The sequence below is a fragment of the Haliaeetus leucocephalus genome, unplaced genomic scaffold (genome assembly GCF_000737465.1).
Source record: "Haliaeetus leucocephalus isolate CR32 unplaced genomic scaffold, Haliaeetus_leucocephalus-4.0 Scaffold555, whole genome shotgun sequence".
Lineage (NCBI taxonomy): Eukaryota > Metazoa > Chordata > Aves > Accipitriformes > Accipitridae > Haliaeetus > Haliaeetus leucocephalus.
The window spans coordinates 19,362,123-19,378,470 of NW_010972991.1; the positions used below are offsets into that span (position 1 = coordinate 19,362,123).

The 16,348-nt window shown below is 38.0% G+C and overlaps 1 protein-coding gene across 1 annotated transcript in view; it reads right to left on the minus strand.

The window, feature by feature from the left end:
* CPQ (carboxypeptidase Q) overlaps positions 1-16,348 on the minus strand; it is a 140,202-nt gene that overhangs the window by 28,794 nt on the left and 95,060 nt on the right. Inside the window, exons 5-6 of the mRNA XM_010577074.1 lie at positions 12,630-12,721; positions 2,004-2,205 (exon numbers count right to left, since the gene is read on the minus strand). Of these exons, the coding sequence (XP_010575376.1) occupies positions 2,004-2,205; positions 12,630-12,721 (294 nt within the window). The remainder of the gene's footprint in view (positions 1-2,003; positions 2,206-12,629; positions 12,722-16,348) is intronic.

Below are 16,348 nucleotides of genomic sequence, written 5' to 3' on the forward strand. Positions count from 1 at the left end.
TTTAGTGGAGCTAATTCCTTCCCACTGGGGCTTCATGGGGGAAAAAAAGAATCACTGTTCCTTTATGCTGCAAGAACACTTTGTTATTTGCTTAATGAGAAGTTAAATGAATCAAAGCTTCAGACAGCAAAAAAACCCCACCATCAATTAATGTGCCAAATTTTTAATAGGAAAGCAAATCAGATTTATTTAAAAACTGAGGTCTCAGTTCTGGTGTATTTATGTTTTCCCAAGGTTGAGCTTATAGTTTATGATATTTTTCATAGTTTATGCTTTCTGAGGAATACAGATGACTGTGGGAGAGGGCTCCCATTTCTGCCCTGCTCAGTGTACTTTACACATGTAGCCCAGGTGACCAATCAAGATGACCGTGGCAATTGTAGCTGTTTATGCTCCAGGTGCACCTCAGCTGATGAAAAGTCGTGTAGAAGAGCTCAATACACACTGCCATCAAAAGCACCATTCACATTATCAACTGAAAACCAGGCATTTGAATGTTATTTTTTTCTCTCTTCTTCCATAATCTGTTGCACTTAGATGGGAAGCACAATGCAAGTCCCTGAGGACCATCTGTAATGCTCCTAACACCTTACCTAGGAAAAAATTCTGAAACACTTGCATTTTCTAAACACAGGCTGAGTGGTGAGTTCTCATACTCCAGCTACAACACAGACATGCTGGTCTGAAATTCTGGACCAGACGTCTTTGCATGGGTGCTTGCAGGCTGTGGAGGACGATGCATGGCTACAGCCTCTCAGCAGTGCTTACGGTCTCTCAACTCAGCACGTGGTCCTAACACTCAGGTAAGATGCACCCGCAGAGACTAGGAATGCGAGTGCACACCAATGTCACAGCTGTATGATGTTGCTCCAAACAGGTTTCACCTCACCAGGAAAGCAGCACACCAGCTGAAGATGAATCCCTAGCTGTTTAACAATATCCATTCATCCATACTTCTTGCCCAGCATACCTATTTTGCTTTGAAAATTAGACATCCATACATTTATTGAAGCAGTCAACTTTATGGTATCTTTGTACATCCCAGGTGAGTGACAAGTGTTCTGACCATAAATAAGAAGCATATATTCCATGACCCACTGCATCTTCCACAAGACCAGGTAAAAAACAAGGCAGTTAATAAAATATTAAGAGATTCTAAGCATATAGTAGCTACTAGTAAAACTAGCATGAGAAATGCGCCAGCCTACTTCAGTCATAAAACACCGGAGAAAAAGAACCTTAAAATTTTAAAACCAATCATAATTTTTTAAATATCAGTGTTATGAAACTTTTCTTTCTACTATTATTCAAGTGTGGAAACTACCATGGAAATTCACTAAAGCTTCACCCAGGCTGGCCTCTAATTGGGACTCTTGTCCCCCGTAAGCCCCCATGCTAGTGTGGGGCCTCCTGCATGGGGGAGCTGCCAGCGGTGGATCTCTCTCACAGCTTGCAAGCCTCTTTGCCAACAAGCTGCTCCTCACTGGGACCCAGATATAATACTCCAAAGAAACCCCTAAACCACTTCAGACTTAGAAGAATTTTACCCCTTTAGCACACCTTAATGCCCCATAACCTTTTAAATGCCACGTCTCACAAACATTGTTTCTTCAGCATATAAAACAGGGAGAAAAAGCCCTGTATTTCAAAGTCAAAATAATAATAATAATAGAAAAATTATTTGTTCTGCATTGGAGAATTCCCCTCTGCCTTAGTTTACTATTTATAAACCACCAGTCTGGGATTAATTATTAAAATCCTTAAAGCCGAAAAGAAGATTTTAGTCATGTTACGCTACGTATAATCTATACCATTATTAAACTGTAGCTCATATGCACTTTATGTCCTATTTCTCTTGGTCACCTTTTAACATTTCCACATTTTACCTACAGTAAATTTTACTCCTTGAGAGAAAACATTTCTCACTATTTTCAAAACACCAGACCACCCATCTGACGTGCCACTGCACGGGAGGAGTGATGTCACCTGTAAAGCGTGCTCACCGGGCACCCCGTCTCTCATCCAGTAATCGATGTCTGTTCCATCTGCGTTGTCATAAACATCCGTAACATTGATGGGCTGCAGCAGAGTCATGACCTCTTTCACGATGTCCCGAGCTTTAGCATTGCCAGTAAAACCCAGCCCAGATGGCTGGAAGGTGCCCTCATCAGACTCCATGACGATATCGAAGTTGGAGATATTTTCCTAAACATGTAAGGAAAGAAGATACTGGTTTATGACTGCTATTTTAACTGGCACCAGATACTGGATTCTAGATGTCAGCGTGAGCATACCATAGCAAATTTGTTCAAGAAGCAGAGAAATGCTTCCTGTGATCATGTGTATATAAGCATAAATGTAGGGACCTAATCTTTCTGTATGAAAACGCTGAAACAGTTCAAGTTCAGTTCTGAGGTATCAATATCCTGTAGGAGCCACAACATGACTGGCCTGCTGTCCCCAAATATTTGCTTTAAGAATTCTGAAGTGCCACCTAGAAAGGTAAGCCATTACCACCATACTTCAGTTCTCACTTGCAGCTCTCACTTCTCAGACCTGAAACTCAGAAATTCTGTTGCAGCGGGGAGGGTACGCAGTCTGGTTGCCTTTAAAAGTAGATGCATTCAAAGCTTATTTAGACTGTGAAGGACATCCCATTTAAAAAAAAAGAACAAAAAACCCAGCTGCTGCTTCTTCAGAAACACAATATTTTCAATATAGCATGTAGTCAATTCTGACTTTGGTTGGAGTACTGAAATGCCAAGGTTCCTTCTGACCTGAAGGAATAATGTCTGTTTTAAGGGAAGTTTGTGCTTGCAAGGTAAGTCCTTACAGGAAACGTGGAATTTTAAGATTTTGTGTGCAAATGGTATAATAACATTTGCTTTTTGTGTGCACTCAGAAGTTTCTTTTTAGCTAAAAGAACAAAAATTAGCATCCAGAGCCATTTATTTGCTTCCCATACACTCAGAATGCTCAGTCACAAAAGTTTAATTGGAATAAAATACTTAGGGACTTTACATGAAGGAAGGTTTCAATCTTTTTGTGAGGCATGTAACTTTTTTTTTTCAAAATAAAACAGTTTATGGCCAGGTCAGGCAGAAAAAAGCTATACTTCAGACTATCTTGAATGTGACTAAGAGAACTTACTGCAGGTTTTACTCCTATGCCCAGATTTCATTCCAGAATTTTATGGCTGTCATGGGTTATTACAAGAAAATTGTTACAAGAGATATGTGATAGCGGTGAGTAACAGATCCATGTCATTAACAGCTTACATACGCCTACAATTCCGTAAAGTATTCTTTCACATTTTTCTGGATATAAAACCAAATATGAACTACAGGTGGCTGTGAATGTGATATTCACATAAGTTTTCAGAAATTCTTTATAGAATTTACCAAGAACTGCATTTTATATTCTACTTTCCCAAAACTTTTCTCTTTTGAGTGAAACAAGTTCTGACATAGCAAACGTATTCATTTCTGAGAAATACATCCAGTGGTTAAAAAAAATCATAAAAAATCTTTGCATATGATGAAGTAACTGTAAATGTTATAGTACCTTAAAATAACCGATCTACCTATCCACCCATGCAACTACTGGAAATCAAGGTGGAAATACCCAACATTGTCACCAAACTGGCAATCACTATTTTTATACAAGGAAAAAAATCTTCAGTTTATAAAAGATTAAATGTAAAGAATTAGGATACATGTGGTGTCTAGGCCTATCAAATGCAGTATTACAGGTCATGAGCCTCAACATGAGATCATGATTCACAGACCCTCTGAACACAGTGGGAGAGAAGCAGGGCAAGAAAAGCACACTGCATGGTAAAAGGGACCAATGATGCTCCAAAGTCACAGGTACAACAGAAAGAATGTCTCAAAATGTAAATCTTCTTTATATCACAAGCCCAAGGAGCAAGACTTAGGGAAGACAATACACATTTCAGTGTGCTGGTTAATTGCCAACAAAAGCTAACTTAATTATAGTGAGCTCTGTATAAATACCATGATAGAAATCATTCAGAACGGACTCTTTGGCTGAGTCTTCAAAGCAGGACTTCTGCTCATTTTTAGAGAAGCTGCAATGAGTAGGAGCAATAAGGCAAGTGGAAGGGACTATTCGGGGCAGCGAGGTGAGGAGAAGAGCGAGCATGGGAACAGTGCAGACACTGAGAAGAAATCTCACCTACCACTCCAAAGAACAGAATTCCTGAGTTCCAAAACTTCATAAACCACTAGTATAGCAGCATTACTGCAGTCTTCAGTTGTGTTTTTTCATATAAACGTTTGCATGTGTTTTTAATATGAAGCTGAGAAAACAAACCACCCACAATACATTACACCATATCCTTGCTCTGTAAGAAAGCTGTTCAGTTCTTAGAACATGCTGGCGTGGCATGAAAACAGGACACCCTGGGGAGAGAAACTAGACTCATTGGAGGACAAAAAAGAAACAGGTCACAACTACTTGAAGTACTATGTGTCCCTGAGAAAGTTTTTTCCCTATTTTGTCCACTAGAAGATAGGCTTAATTACAAAACTATTCACTGTGGAGTTCAAAAGTTGCAATCTTAAAAAAAAGGGGGTTAGTTTGGTTTCACCATACCCACTTTTCTACACATATATTGGTGTTTCTACTTATACAGAAAGAAATATGTGCTGGAAAAATGCTATAAGGAAGATGCTCCGTTGTCCTTTGCCCTCTACGGTGCAGGGTTAACTGCCACTTAGCAAAGCAGGGTGAGACTGTACATTGCTCCCTTGACTAATTTAAGGGAACAGCATAAGAAAGCGGTAAGATTTTATAAAATAACTGCAGGCTCAGCTGTTTCCTTCATTTTTGCTCATAGGGAAGGTATCATTTAAATGAGCATTTTAAACTCAGTACGCAATTTTTTCAGAAAGTAATCCCATTTGCTGCATCTTGATACTGTGCCACTTCTCTTAGCACATACCAGAAAATTAAATTTTCTTGGGTGTAACCTGCTGCCTAATTCTCTGAACATCAAAATAGACTTTTATCCTTTATCTTCCTATGACTTGGTCACAGAAGAGGTCACCTCTCTTTAACTTACCATGTTTAGCTCTTACTGATTTTTAAATGAAACATAGGCATGATCCTTGCCAATACTTCTCCTATTTTTAATTTCTTTATTTTAATTCCTTTTATTTCTGTTTTCTCTATAAACAATCTGTTTTTATCTCTGCTAAGCAGAACTTTAAAAAAAGTGCTTCTCATCTCTAAGGCAAACACTTGAAAACATGTAATTACAGTCACATCTTTTCAATTAAGAAAACAAACCCTTGTCATATGCATGACTGGTACTTCTATTGGTAGGAAACGTGTCCCATCTAGCATAGACACTGGCAATCCCAAGCAGGTATACCTTACAGGTATCTACTTATTCAGTCAAAATCCCAATTCTTAATTTTCACCAAATGTTAAACTAGGCTCTAACATCTCATGACTAATCTACCAAGTCACTGATGGCAATTCCTCTTACCCAGCTAAAGCAGTGAGATACCTGAAAGGATAAGGGAGGGAACAGCTGTCCCAAAAGCCTTTAGTAATTTGGGGCTATTTAAAATAGAGTGTTATTACTTGTCCAATAGCTCACTTACTGATTTGCTTTTCCATTCCACTGAGAAAAATCACCACCTTACAGGGAAAATACTGAAGTCTGTAATGGCAAAGCACTGTCTTTGACTAATGGTTAATTTGTTCCAGTAATAAGGGACATCAGTTAATCCGACAGTGCATTTTCAGCTTTCTGTTATTGATTTACACTTAACTTTAGGAAACAGCAACACTTGTATTCTTGTATTCCAGTATTTGACTCAGAGCAGTTGGGATCCAAGTATAGCATGGCGACAACTGTGTTGCAGAACTTACGGTGAAATGACAGTCATCCCACTTGAAGTACTAAAAGTGTGTTTAAATCAAAGCCCAGCTTTGTTAGGCTGGCAACTAAGACTACAGATACCACAAGAGAAAACACCAGAAAACACCTAAGTGCATGTGACAGCTGGAAAAGAAAAAAACAAAATAAATAATACCCTCTAAGTATTTAATAATATATAAACATGGTGTAGTATAATTTTGAGTTGCTGTTTAGGATCAAGATTATTTAATGAAGCAAACCAGCATAAATGGAAACCAGAGAAAAAACACCAGAACAGCTGTTAGGAAGCAGAGATGTGCCAGCATCAAGGCATAATAACCCAGCCACAAGTGTGATCATACCACTCACACTCTTTTTGAATGAAGACAGGGAAAATCAGCAACACTGTGAGTTATAAATTTTTGTAAATTACCCCATCATTATATGGGAGAAAGCTGCTGTAAAGCTGAAGATTGGCACAATCTTTGATAGATGACAAGGTATGAATAAGGCTCATACTTTTGTTAAAAGATGAAATATTTTTCTGCCACATTTTGTGGGAAAGCAATCTGTAAGAAAGTCCACAGATTTTATGGCTTGTTCTCTATCAGAGTTACGGAGTTCTGACCTCCAAGAAGCCAAGGACAAAAGTCCTAGTAACTTCAACAGCCCTGGAGCAGGATTTGGTCATGTACCTATTAGCATTTCACTTACTAAAAACATACTACTAGCATGTCTTGCCTTGTACAATACCACTACTGTTTCCTCTGCAACCACTTGCCAGCACTCACAGAGATGACCATTCAGTATTGTAAGTTCTCTGGGATGATAGACAAGAAAAAGCAGACAGCTCTGAAGACAGCAGCAGGCTAAGTAAGGTATGCATCAGATTACCTGAAGCCTTGTCTTGGGAGGTTTTTCCTTTGACAAAGAGGTATATCAAAAAGAAGCACTCTTCCTGGAAAACGTTCCATAACTTAAGCCCTTTTACTGCTCAAATACAAGGGTATCAAAACACTGTCTATGATTCTGAATGACTGTCCCACCACTGTCCTTTTTTTGAAAGGTTTTAGGTTTTCATTTGAAAATAGGCAACACTGCCAAAATTAAAAATTGTGATTTCATGTCTTTCAACCAAAGATGATTTTTACTCTTTCAGTAAGCAAATGAGTACTTTTGTAACTTTCAATAAAAGATAGATGAAAATAAATTGGCAACACCTTAGAAATTATCACAGCACACGCATTGTTAATATTTGCTGCTTTTATGCAGAATGCTTTTAGGTTCTCATCTGGGTAAGAGGTGAAATGTTTAGATTAAAAGAAGTCAATGAGGAGAAAGTTCATCATGGTGAGTCAACAAGAGGCAACAATTTTCTGTGTCTTGCACAGCTGTGGGGAGTTGGGATAGAAGGTGCCCAGCTTTCTTACAGCAGAACATCCCAAAACACCAAGGACCTGTGGTTGGGTGAATCTGCCTGGAGTATGAAAGCAGAGCAGATATCCTCAGAAGATGTCTCCACCAGTGCACGTTTCAGACAGCAGCTCTGCTACTCACATGAGGGAAAGGGAGGAAAGATGCAAAGACAAAATTTCTCCTAACGCTAGATGTGCATGAAATTTGCCCCCATGGAACGAAGACTAGGTGGCCAGGAGACACACTGTCATGACTGATTCTGGGTCTTCTCTGCTTCAGACAGGGTAAGGAATCAACCCATTCTTCTGTTTTAGCAAAATCTCGCTTTCTCTGCAGCTTTCACTAGGAATGTGACACTTCAATATTAAGAATTATGCGTTCTTACTGACCTAGAATCCATATAAAACATAATTGTATAATTATGCTTAGCTTTACTGTGCTTGATACAATCGAGGGTGCTACTGCTTGTTAACTGTGATTCTGGAGAATACATTGCAATTACTTTCTTTTTGTAGTTTTCTAACTGAACATTTCTCTCTTTATGCATTTCTTTCATTTCTCAATGAAAGGGATCAACAGGACAGCAGTGGTCAAAACAACCAGCAGAAATCTTACAGAACTTTTGATTACAGAGAATATTTCCTGAGAACAGTCAATAGGCAAATGGTCAACATATTTCACCGGGATAAAAGAACCCACATTAAAGTCCTTGATATGTTTGGTTCAAATCAGACACAAATCCATGTCTCACATTTCACCAGAGTACTTGGTACCTTGGGAAACAAACAGGATTTAGAAATACACTAGTTTTCTGAAAACTCTGGTTTTGAGGAGCCAATATTTTCTGGGGAAGAATCATTTCACCTGAAAGCAACAGGAAATTTTTTGGATATTTGCTTCTTAGGGAAAGTAACTCATTAGCAAATCACAGTAGAAACCTCATAGGAGCATCAACAAAGAGTACTTAAGTCAGCAACAACAAGATACCAGCATTTCAGAAAGTCCTGTTTCCATGCAGACCCAGTTTGGGCAAAATATCAAATCTTCTTGGTAATAAACACAAAAAGGAAACCATAGTAAACACTGGTGATTGATATTTTTCATGAAGTTAAACCTTTACTAAAAAGTTAAAACAGTGTATGGTGTTTGCACCAGAAATTTAGGTAAGTACTGTAAACATCATTAAGATAGGAATAAAAGCGTGCAGAAATATTTTAAGAATGCTTTCTCTAACGTGGTTTGAGAAATTCATAACACATTAATGCCTCCAACGATCACAACAGAGTTACTAAAGTAAATTTGAATGTGGCCTAGGATCTCTTAGTCTTCTAATTACAAAATGTATTTGCTTTCCCAGGAGATTGTATGCAATACTTCTATTCCAAAATAAATATTATCAGCCATTCATAGTCCCTTAATTCAGCTGGGTAAATAACTGTAACCTTGTCTTCATGGTACACAGATCTTTCACAGAAACTAGTCTGAAGCAACGAAAAGGAGGCCAGACACTTCATTACATATGCTTCTTTCTCCTCTCATGAAGATAGCCTAACAGTAAACATATAAAAAAATTAAAAACCCTACTGGAGGGCACTCAGGTAACATTGTTAAAGGTTGTAGGAGAATCTGTACTGACTAGCTGCAACATGAGGTCCTCCAGAATTACTAAACCATGTTCCTCCTGCTTCTTCCATTCAACTTGGAAAGGAAAGCAGCAGTTGCAATGTTTCACATTTTTGAAGTTATTTAGTGTATTGTCTGTAAGTAAGAACCCTACTCAGCAACTGGGCCACACAACACCTAGCACTGGGCAAAGACTTCACATGTAGTGTCAAACTCCAAGATCTGGCGCCCGATTTACATTTAGATCCTTTAATTTCATTACCCTTGTCATGGTTTAACCCCAGCCAGCAACTAAGCACCATGCATCTGCTCACTCACTCCCCCCACACCCAGTGGGATGGGGGAGAAAATCAGGAAAAGAAGTAAAACTCATGGGTTGAGATAAGAATGGTTTAATAGAACAGAAAAGAAGAACCTAATAATGATAATGATAACACTAATAAAGTGACAGCAGTAATGATAAAAGGATTGGAATGTACAAATGATGCACAGTGCAATTGCTCCCCACCTGCCAATCGATGCCTAGTTAGTCCCCGAGCAGTGATCCCCCCTGCCCCCACCCCCCCAGTTTATATACTAGATGGGACGTCCCATGGTATGGAATACGCTGTTGGCCACTTTGGGTCAGGTGCCCTGGCTGGGCATGAGAAGCTGAAAAATCCTTGACTATAGTCTAAACACTACTGAGCAACAACTGAAAACATCAGTGTTATCAACATTCTTCACATACTGAACTCAAAACATAGCACTGTACCAGCTACTAGGAAGACAGTTAACTACATCCCAGCTGAAACCAGGACAGAGGCATTTCCCCCATGGTCAAAACTGAGCAGGCGCTCTGCAATGTACTGGTGGGTGGCAGGTACCCCTGCACTAATGGGGGCACTCAAACTGCTGGACGATACTCGGCTTTCAACTCTTGGAAGTGTCTTAGAAAAATCATACAAAGGAAACAAAGGATGAGGACCATGAGATGCTCTCCAGAAAAATATTTGATAAAATGAAAGCACAGTTGCATGGGTAATCTGTGTGTCTGCGTTATTGTGACTGCAGTTGGGCAAATATGCTATTCCTAAACATCTATTTACTGGATGCTATCAGAAACAGGAGACAGCCCTAGACTGAGCTTTTGGTCAACCCAATATGGCAGCTCTTACATTCTCATAAAGCTCTGAACAATCAATATACCCTATCACTAGTTTTAATAATCAGAAACTATAATATTGGGCTCTACAGAAATACTTGAGTGATACAAATAATGTTATTATGCAGGGATATGAGTTCATTATTGGCACCATAGTAAAGCCACTATGCTGCTGCTCTCTCAGTTATTTCTGCAGTAACTTAGCCACTTTCTAGCAGTGGCAACCTATAATGACGGATGAGGAAGAAAGACCTGAAATTAAACTGAAAGAAATAATAAATAAGCTACAAAAGTAAAAGTATTTGTACTTGTCCAGTACTATATTGTCTTCATTTCTTCTCCCTTGCCACATTTCCAATGACAAGAGGAGGTAATTTACCATGTCAAGGAGAACCATGTTTGCCTGTGCTGAATTACTGCATTCATATTTCTACTTGTTTGTAGCGAACTGAAGCCATAATAAGCCCAGCTATGTAGATGAGTCATACAAGCCATCTTTCATTTAACAAGGCATCTTTAAATACCACTCTTAGTTAACTTGTACTCATTACCATCAGCAAGCAATGTTTGTGCCATACTATCCTAATTGCCAGAAATTTGTGCAAGTAAATCATTAAAAGGTTAAGTTATTTTTCATACTAAATATAATGTAAAGTATTAATCTGCTTTATTTTGTTATTATGAGTAATGTAATGTCCTATAGTCATATTAATTTATAATTATGCCAGATCACATGGCAGGGGGGAAACAAGAACAACAAACAACAGACGGATGTCATTTCTGCTTAAATTCTCCCTGTAAATTACAAACTCTTTTTAAGTTAGACTGGGCTTTCTTGACAGAGCACAACATCCAGATGGAATCGCATCAGCAGAGCAAAAATTGAGACACATCTTTGTCTCAATTTTTTTAAAAGCAAAGTAACCAAATGTCTTTCAATCAACACCCAGCCTGCTTTATATTTCCCTGTTTGATCCTTAAGCCTGCTTTTTGATATTACTTCTGAATATAAATCCCAGAGACAACAGTGAAATGCAGACATTTTGGCAAAAGATGAGACGTGCGTGAGACAATTTCATGTGTTACTGACAACGTCACCATAGGATGGAGCCTATTGTCCAACATGGAAATCTAAAGAGGTGATGATACATTTCTCATGAGTGGAGTGCACTAGGCACAGAGCATCCCTCCAGCTCTTCCAAAATGCACTTTTGTACACGAGAAGCCTCTCTTTCCTGTGCTACGTATTCCAGAACATTTCATTCTAGTTTAATCCTGCTGAACACCAGAGTACCAGTGGTAAATCCAGAGGCCTTAATACATACTAAACCACAGCCTGTCAACTCCCTGAAGCTGAGAAAGCAAGCTCTTAGGTACCTCTTCGAAATGAGAAAGCTGAGCTATCCCTATAATTTGGAGATATAAGGAGGAACTACATTATATATAGGTAGTTACATACGCTTCTTCGTAATGTTGAACAAGTTAGTGGGAAATAATTCACTGTTCATCAATTAGCCAGAAAACCATAACCACAGTAATGCTATCTCTGACAACCCTACTGCAGATGCAAATTGATTTAGTTTTGTTCATCACAATGAACTTGATTCAAAGTGAAATTTCCATTTATTTGTTCTGATAGGTTGCTTACCATTAAAAACATACTTTTAGGAATTGCTTGTAAGCATGCTTTCATACTATTGTACAGCAGGTGACTTCCTAAACACAACTGCATTCATCTTGTCTCTGCCTTGGATATATTAACCATTGCTGAGAGTAATACTACTAAATTAGGGAAAAGAATAAAAGATAACTACTTTAGCTTAGTTATATGGGCACAGCATAATTTTTCTCGGAAAAAACCCACACACATATTCCAAAGACTTATCTCCAAAAATAGTTTTATGCAACTGCCCTTTATGTCATGATGTACTTTGAAAAGGCAGTTGTTGGCAGGAGAGACAGATGTGACAATACACAGTATTTTTATCCTGATAACCAGTCATAGACTTTGTGTGTTCCTTGCCTCATCAGAAATCAACCATTTAAAATGTTCCAGATCCCATAAAACTAATGATTGGCAAAGAGTATTTTAGATTACACACTATTAAGATAAGATAGCAAAGATTTTTCTTTGTATTATTTTATGTTTTACATTGTAAAATATTATGGGAAAATGCAACCAAGCAGAAATATATAAGGCAAACAAAATTTATTTATATTGCCAACACATGTAGACCATTATTCATTCTCAGAAAGTTAGCTATGTTTGAAAGCTATGGCAGATATCATCATGAAATATCTGTTTCAGAACAGTTTTGTTCTAAAGTATCTTAGGTCAAGCAGAACATGTATATGTGTGGTTGCATCACTTTCTGTTAAATGTAAAATGAAGTTCATATTTATGATTAAAACCAGAAAATATACTTTCAGGCAGAACTGGAATCCCTACTTTCGGTTAGATATTAAGCTGAACATTTTGACAAAAATAATATGCAAGTCACAAGACTAGGGAGAAAAGTGCTGTCAAACAAATCATTTGAAGACATCATTTACCTTGTGCAACTGATAGTATTGCTTGGCACCTATTCCTCCTTGCTCTTCTGCTGTCCATAGCACCAAGCGCAGAGTCCTTTTTGGGCGAAGTCCTAAAACATAATTTTAAAAATTGTTTTTAGTACTAAATAGCCATATATTTGAGCATTTTTTTGCATTGGTCTCCACTCTCCAATGCATGAAAAGCTTGGGTTTCCATTCAGTCAACTCTACCTTCACCAAACGCAACCTATTTCAAGTGTGGGTTCTGTTGTCAAGAATACTTTTTGCTTGTTTGTGGGGAAGGACTGGGGTGCGGGGAAAGAACCCATGCGAGGAAGGAGTGGACCATTGTGGTGCTGCTACCAGTTGCAGTAGCACAAAAGAAGTACATTTTGGGGACGTACTGTAGGTGTCTGAAAACCATAACATAAAATAACTACCTTGATAGTTTTCTGAGACATATGCTGCTGTCACTGTGGTGACCTGCAGTAAGTAATGTGTGTCCACTTTCAGCAGATCCAAATCAAATTTTCATGAGAATTACCATTGCTTTGCCATGGTTAATTTATTATAAATAATTGAAAATGAGCTGCTGGATTTTTATGAGAAATGTTTACGCATTTCAAGAACTGAGGGGCTCTGCAATATTATTTTGCTTTTTATCAGAGAAATTAAAAGCAACAATCTGTACTATGGAATCTGAAATACAATTGGATGCTGGATGTATGCATAGCTTTTTAAAACAAGGCAAACACAGGCCATTTTCTGTTTTGCTGTGGTAGCTCAGTAAAAAAGGTAAGTTCTCAGATAAATTTTGAAACCATTTCTGCCATGGCAGAACTGAACAGATAGAAGTTGTTGCCCTTTATTTATTTGATTGTTTCTATTCATAAACGAATACATTTGAGACATCAAACCTGAGAGCATGGAAGAGCAAACAGATCAAGAAGAAATAGTGTTCTCTGTGCAGTGTAATGCTAATTATGTTCAAGCGAAAATAAAGCCCCCCAAATTATTAAAAAAAAAATTAAAAAAAGAAAAGAAAAACCAGTGAGAAGACTATATCTCAAGTGATAAAGCATAAATTACCACACACACTTCTGTGCTGAGGAGAAGTAGTATCAGTATCAGTGTCAAAACTTACTTCATTTCCTATGTGAAATGGATGAAGCTTACAAATAGACCTGACCTTCATTATTTTTTTTCTTGACACAATGAAAATCAACTGAAGATTTCTTTCTTGAAACTATGTGCTAGCAATCCTCATAACTGAAGGCAGAGTATACAAGGTATACTCAAAATCTGAAGAAAACACCTTGGATTTTCCAGTATTTCATAACGAAGGAAGTGCAAACAAGTTGTTTAAAGGTGTATTTTCTAAATGTTGGTCTGCTGACTGTAAACAGAAAGGTTGTCAAACCTCATTATTTTAAAGACAAGCAGCAGGATTCCCTGCTCTTCTCCTAAATCATGACAGCACAGGATTATTCTCCTTCACTTTTCAAGTCAGCCAGATGGCCAATGAGATAAAATTAAGATAATAAAAGAGTGATTGGGTTGAAGTTAGAAAGACTTTAGACCCAAAATATCCACAAATGTGTTAGCAGCTTGGTTAGAAGAGGTGGCTCTAAAGAAGAAAAAGGTGCTGGGTATAAAGAATAGAGCGGCCGGTCCTGTGGCACGGTACCAATGGCACTGTAGTTTAAGTGGAAAACAGAGGTGTGTTTGTTGTATCACAAAATACAAAGCACTGAAGCCCAGTCTCCAGCCCACCACACGAAGGCTGTGAAAGCAGCTTTGGTAGGAGATGCTTGAGACAGGGGAGCAGCATCTCCTGCTTCCACCCAGGCAAAATCAAAGATGCTTTAGTCTGCCACTGATGCCCTAAGGGGGACTCGGGTCAGCGATCAGGGACATCATGTTGGGCTCAGATGGGCTGTAAGCCAGCCAGTCTCTCCTGCTCTGCAGAAGCTTGAGAAAGTCTCAGCTCACTTGTGGGGAAGAAGTTTGAGATTCTTATGGCCCCCTCCCAGCCCATCATTGCCTCTGTCCATTAAAGTTGGGGAAATAAAGAAGCCCTACTGAGCTTTGTCTTTCCAGCCCTGGAGGTGGTGTATCAGCTCTTACAATCTCACAGATTTCTGTCAGCAAAGTCACTTGTGTGTTCTACTGAAATTAAATGGGCAAGTTAAAAAAAAATAAATATATATAAGCTATGGAGGCAGTTATTTTAAATACAAAACAAAGTCTACAGAGGAAAATTTAATTTCCTCATTATCTTAATCTGAAAGCGATAAGTATTTATCTACCTGTTATTAAAAACACAGCTATTCTGAGCAAAGAACATCAGACAAATCCAATATTCACAAGTAAAATTGCTAAGAATATTCTCAATGTACGTTTTTATTAAAAAATATGAAGTACTGTACTTAAGTTACAATTTTTTTTTAATGTATTTTAAGTATTTTGGCCTGCTTCTTAAAAACTATTGGTTGCTAAGCAAGGTATCATCTCCGCAAAATCAAAAGTCTTGCAGATCACAGCCCAAATATGTATTGAAAACGCATGATAAAATAGCACTTGGACTAGAAAAATATGTTCTGTGATTGGTGTACCATGTAGAGGGGTAGGTAGCAAATTATAAAATGAAGGAAAACTGTTTCACAGATAAAATAGTGCCTCTTTCCTTTTTATCTATATAAATGACATATTACGTAGTCTAAAAAAAAGAGGATATCAGCAGGAAAAAAAATTGTCAAGTTACCCAGACCATTTAAATAGATCATTTTGGCAAAGTGCAGCAGGTTGTAACAGCATTCACTCATGCATCAGTGCAGGGATCCTACCATGTCCTTCCTGGGTCACTGGGATCTGAGATTATGTAACTCAAATGAAAGTTGCAGAACTCAGCACCTGCTCAAAAAAACACTGAATTCCCAGTTTCCATCCTACTGCTGCATCTTCATAAGGAGAATAGTAGGGATTTACAGGAGGACAACATTGAAAAGGTGCTAGCTGGTACTCAAATAAATTATTCTTTCTATGCTCACGTAACTAAAACCAAAACCAAAACAACTATATATCCTCCTCCAGTTACAGATTAATTTACAAATCTCCAATGTTTTAGAAGCATGAAGTAGCTTTTTTTTCCCCCCTCTATCTTACCCTTAACTGGGAAACATAATCATAGTTTACCACAAAGGTGCATTTTACTGATCAACCTCTACATCCTTATGGTTTATCCCAAGCATAAAAAATACTATAGGGCACCTGGACTCCTAAGTTAAAGAATGAAATAAAAACATTGATATGGTCAATCTATGACTAAGAAAATATGTGTAGTAAGTACAGCAGGACACTTGCTGTATTATAGTCCCTCTGTGCTGGAGTGGCTGCTAGCTCTTTTGTTGTCCTTGGGTACCACTAACACTTTAGTCACACCAAGATGCAGCTCATATTGACTACAAACCATCACAGAGTGCTCACACTTGCAGATGTCAGCAGTAAACCTAGATCAGCCAAAATACTAAATGCTTGAGAAAAAAAGATTTGTAATTAAGTGGTATTAACTAATCAGTTTGACTTCAACCTCAACTACAATGAAGTATTTTGCCAAAAGTTTTTCTTGCATAACTTATTTAAAAGATAATTGTCAGCAAATAACATGGGGGTGTTACACACACATGCACATATATATTTATATATACACATTTTACATTCTTTGTAAATCTAAAATG